Raw genomic sequence first — 5,422 nt, 5'->3', positions numbered from 1 at the left:
AAGTAAGATGTTTTAAATTTGCATAGGGGAAATAGGCAAATGTACAAACATCAAAGTACCCCCTGCTCCATGGAACTACAGAGGCATCTGTCCGGGATATGCATTTTGGAATATATTGAGTTAAGCAAAAAGTTGACAAAGACTTATTTGATAAACATAATTTTCATGTATTTCCTCTCAGGGGCCGTTCCCCAGTGACTCCAGCTGTTATATAGGACATATTGTACAGGTGACATCTCTATAGTCTGTACCTGTCACTCCAGAGACAAAAAGATGGCTTCTCAGGGGCTTTTGCTGTGTGTCTTACTGATCTCTATCCATGGTGAGAGTCACTGACAGTGTAACGTCCAGCAGCACAGAGGACATGTTACAGTTAGGATAGAAATCCATTCATGTCTCCTCTTCTTTATCCTCAGGATCCTGTGGACAGATTGTACTGATCCAATTTCCAGATGATACCTCTGTGTCCTTAGAACACACAATCACCATCACATGTAAACCCAGTACTGGTAAAAGCAACAACTTACACTGGCTCCAAAAGAAATCAGGAGAATTGCCAAAGCTTCTTATCTATGTTGCAAACAACCGAGAAACAGGAGTCCCAGACCGGGTCACTCGATCTGGATCTGGAGAAGATGTCACTCTTATAGATGGAGGAATGACGATTGAAGGAAATTATTACTGTCAGCATACTGCTAGCGATCCTCACAGTGATACAGAGCCGTATAAGAACCTTCAACAAGTTAACAAAAAGTAATTTTTACTAAAGTTTAAAGGGGTATTCCAATCTCAGACAATGGGGGCATATCACTAGGATATGCCCCCATTGTCTAGGACTCACACCTACACTGAGAACAGAGTGAGAAAGGTGGTGGCCGGCCACTAGCAAGAGTTCTCACCATAGTAGTGAATAGGAGCACACCGCTCCCATTCATTTCTATGGGGCAGATGGAAATAGCAGAGCCAGTGTCCGGCTATTTTCGGCGGCCCCATAGAAATGAATGGAGGGCTGCTGTGCATGCACAGTGTGCCCCCCCCCCACCTTAACTTTCGTGGCACCGTTCTCAGTGTAGGTGTCATAGAGATATGGACTACATTCTTTAATTCAGCTAAGAAAGCTCCCACATACTCTAGCTCTCAGTCAACACTTTATCTTCTCCAGAGCACAAAGGTTCCATCCTATCGAAGAGACCATGCCTCCTTACTACGTCATATATGCTTTTTTGCTGTTAGTGAAGACTCCATTACAAGATGGCGCTTACAGCTAAATATTTGCATAGTTTACATACTACAGTTAGTAAAACCATGCGCAGATGCCACGTGTTATCTCTTTTCATATTTTCATATGTTTGCCAATGTAACAATGCCACATGCCTCAGGGGGAATGCCCCTCTGATGACTTCATAAACTGCTGTACTTCCTGTAATAAATGAGAATTTGCTTTGACCCCAGTGTGTGTGTCATAGTTATTTTCTTCCCTGCATGTAAAATCCTTACTATTATTACTATTACTATTAATTTAGAGCAGTAGAGCAAACATGATTGGCCCTGATTTAGGTTCCCAGGGTACAGTTTGGGGCTCTCGGGGTACTGACTGCAGCCTCATAGAGACCAGGGAAGAAAATGTGGTTACCTCATCTACCTCTTGTTGTGCTCCACTGTGCTTTGGTAATCTGTTCTGCTATTAAGGTTACGTACGTAGTAGTAACTATGGTTGATTTAAAATCCTGAGTTCTTAGAATCCTTTGAGTTTGCTCTTCTGTGGTTGTGTTTTGTGTCTTGCCTGTGTGGTTTGTGTCAGGCACCTTCACAGTTAACGGTTAAGCAGAGCAAGAGATTTCCCCTGACAGGGGGGCGGAGCCACATTGAGGGCTACTAAATTATCTGTCCTGTTCAGACATAGGGTGTAGCCCCGGGGAGCTCCGCGACGGGGCTTGTTTTAGGGGTTACTGATTTATCTGTCCTAGTGATGGAGGGTGTAACCCCAGGTAACCCAGTTGGGACTCAAATTAGGGGCCAGTAAATTATCCAAGTGATGGAGGGTATGGCCCCAGGAAGTTCTGGGAGGACTAAAAATGATCTGCCTGTAGTTGCGGAGGGTTAGTCCTGGACTGGCGGACCAGACATGGTAGCCGGGGAATATACCCTGCACAGGGGTGAGCCCTGCTTGGGTGTGTGAAGGAGAAGATGCCTGCTTCTGTCTTGGTTATCCATGGGGCAGCCGCAGTCACTGCCCGAGGACGAGTATACAGCTTATCAGCCTGAGAAGAGGGGAGCAAATATGTCAAACATTATAAAAAGATAATGAAGATAGCTGGTGGTCATGAAAACGGAGAGTTAAACTCTGTAACGTGGAGGAAAGTTTTGGCACAGTGCCGTGGAAAATTGTGTGACGAAGGCTTACTGAGTGCTGCACAAGCTTGGCAGCGAACAGCAGACCGCCTGGCTGCTAACGGAGGATCAGAGAGATGGGATGAAGGTCTGAAAACTTATGTCTATATGCCACAAAATTGGACACTGTCGCCCTATAATGACGCCGCTGGAGCAGGAGCTGGCGAATCGCACTCTGAGGGGCTCTGCCCACTGAGTGGGGTGACAGTGAGGGTACCAGCAGGATGGATGTGCGTACATTGTGGGCAGCAGAATCATGATGCCCGAAATACGTGTCTTGCTTGTGGTGCCCCCCGACCCCTCCCTTCCAGAGGTGGGAGGGCCTCTGTGACAAACCAGCTCCGGTCCGTAGACTCAACCCCCCCCCAGTTCAGACGGTCTTCTGCCCTGTCCAGCCCCCACCGCAGGGTGACAGACAGTCCACTCCAAGTTGCCCTGACCCTCCGTTAATAACATTTGAAGACAGTGCAGCCCTGTGAAGATTCAGATAGACAGACTATAGGGACAATGCTGAAGCCAGTTACTCCCTTGTATCCTGTGCTGAATACAGATGCCACATATTACGTGCCAGGGGATCAGGTTTCCCGTTCTACTGCACCCCTAAATCCCTTGAATGTGCCCATCATGATGGGAGTGGAGACGTGGGGACAGAAATAGCAGCAGGAGGAGGAAAAGACGAAACATCCTCAAGACCCAGCAGTCAGTACTCCTGTTAGTCCCCCTTCTTTCATGCACCGGCCGGGAGAATCGGGACAAGGAGAGACAGGGGAAGTGTGGAGTGCAGAAAGGGAGGAGAGATAGAGAGAGAAAGAGACCTGGAGGTGGCCAGATTAGCCGGACAAATAGAGGTCCTGACCAGACAAGCTCAGACCCCTAAGACTCCCCCTGAAATGAGCCATCAGGGGAGATACGTGACTTTTAACCCCACACAGGCCACCAATCTGGTGAACTCTCTCCCTGACCAACATCCCATGCCCTTCTATAGGGCATTAGAACAGATCAGAAAAATGCATTCTGCCACATGGAGAGACCTCTTTGGACTTACTCAAATTAAGGTAGGGGATTCTTTTTGGCCAACCATGGCTAAGAAGCTGCCAGCCCCGCACCATGGTGATGAAGAATATCAAAAAACCTTTTAGTCTGGAGTGCATTTCTGTGCTTTATTAGAGACTTGGGTTAGGACCAGACTGGCCAATCAGGCGATCCAAATTCAGCATATGAAACAAGATAAGGCAGAGTCAGTGAAAAAAATTTGCAAACCGAATGGAGCAAATGTTTAAGGACCTGGGGTTCTTTAAACAGGACCCAGTGCAAACCAGGATGCTGTCTAGTGCCTTTGCTGATGGATTAAAACCTCACATCCAAAAGTCTCTAAAAACTGCTCACCCAGAGTATCGTTCTGTTTCTCTTGACCCGTTAACCTTGGTGGCTAAAGTCATAGAGGCAGACCCCAGGGCTAGCATAATGCTCTCAGCCAAGGGGTACCCCCCCGCCCAGGGGGAGATACCAGACCTGCTCACCCCTGCTATGGGTGTGGCCAACCCAGACATTTCAGAAGAGAGTGCCCGAATAACCACCCTCGGCGAGGAAGATGGGGGCTGCCCCACATGGGCTCCCCTTGCTTCCCCTCCTCCTCTGCAACAGGGAGGGGTACCACACCCCCTAGGACAGGGGCAACCCAGATCCACACGTCGGAGGAGCCAACCCCAGCATAGCCCTCCTCCCTCGCCACTGTGGACCTGCACCTACCGTGCAGCTGCACATAGGGAGAGAAATACACACTTTTCTTGTGGATACTGGTGCAGCCAGAAGTGTAATTTGACGTGATGAGATCCCCGACCCCTTTTTCCTGGACAACATTACTTTGTAGTGCATCGGCATTGACGGCTCGATCCTCTCCCTTAACAAAATCGCTCAGTGTTTCTTTTGGACCACAGCCGTCCAATGAAGTGCTTTCACAGTTTGTAGTCTCCTCCGTGTGTCCACTTAACCTTTTTGGTGCATCACTGTTACAGAAATGAAAGCCACTATACAGTTTCAGCCCGATGGTACAGTCACTCTTTCCACTCCCCTTCAGCCAGAGGAGACAGTCATGTTGGCCGCTCTTATGTCCCTAGAAGACTGTCCGCCTGAAGGTTCACTCCCAGCTGCTGTTTTATCTGTCATACCTAAGACGCTGTGAGTAAAAGGAACACAGGATGTAGGCAGGCTTCGGGTGCAGCCTGTGATGGTACACCTGAAACCAGGTGCTGTTCTCCCTCGCAATCCGCAGTATTCTCTCTCTGTAGCGCAGATGGACGCTGTCACTCAACAGTTACAGGCTTTCTTAAAAGCTGATGCCATAATTCACACCACCTCTCCATTTAACACGCCCCTTTTCCCAGTGAGGAAGAAAGGTAAAAAAGAACAACCTGACACTTGCAAGATGGTTCATGATCTTCGGGCCTTGAATAAAGCAACCGTCTTGGAAACTTGTACTAAACCCCCACACTCTGCTCTCTGCAGTACCACTGGATGCAGCGGCCTTTACAGTCATTGACCTAGCTAATGCCTTTTTCTCTATACCTTTACACCCCGAATGTCAATATCTTTTTGCCTTCATCCATGCAGGATCACAGTATACCTGGACAGTCATGCTGCAAGGAGCTCAAAATAGACCCTCCCAGTTTAGTAAAGCCATGTTTTCTATCTTGGAAGATTGAAAGCAAGTTCATGATGATGTTGTCCTGCTCCAGTATAAGGATGATCTTTTGGTCCACGCACAGGACACCTTTGTATGTTCAGATGCCTCGCTTTCCTTGCTCATTTTCCGGTCAGATCAGGGATGCGAGGTTTCCAAAGACAAAATCCAGCGGTGTCAATCAAAAGTAGTGTTTCTTGGACACTGCCTTAGTCCTGGTGCAAAACCCCTTACAGAAGAGAGGAAAAAGGCTATCTTGCAGATCCAAGAACCAACTGCCTTAAAACAGTTGCAGGCTTCCTAGGCCTCATCTTATACTGCTGCCCTTGGATCATAGATGCTTCTATCCTC

General features: G+C 47.9%; 1 gene segment (V, D, J or C); it reads left to right on the top strand.

Annotated features, from left to right (window-relative positions):
* The first annotated feature begins 266 nt into the window (after nt 1–266).
* On the top strand, nt 267–1,313 carry LOC122935030. The segment is given in 2 exon segments: nt 267–322; nt 417–1,313. Coding segments are annotated over 2 exon segments (390 nt in total).
* The last annotated feature ends 4,109 nt before the right edge of the window (nt 1,314–5,422 follow it).

Source organism: Bufo gargarizans, chromosome 1 (genome assembly GCF_014858855.1).
Source record: "Bufo gargarizans isolate SCDJY-AF-19 chromosome 1, ASM1485885v1, whole genome shotgun sequence".
NCBI classification, from domain to species: Eukaryota; Metazoa; Chordata; class Amphibia; order Anura; family Bufonidae; genus Bufo; species Bufo gargarizans.
Note: the sequence above shows the minus strand (reverse complement) of the source record. Positions and strands in the feature narration are given on the sequence as shown.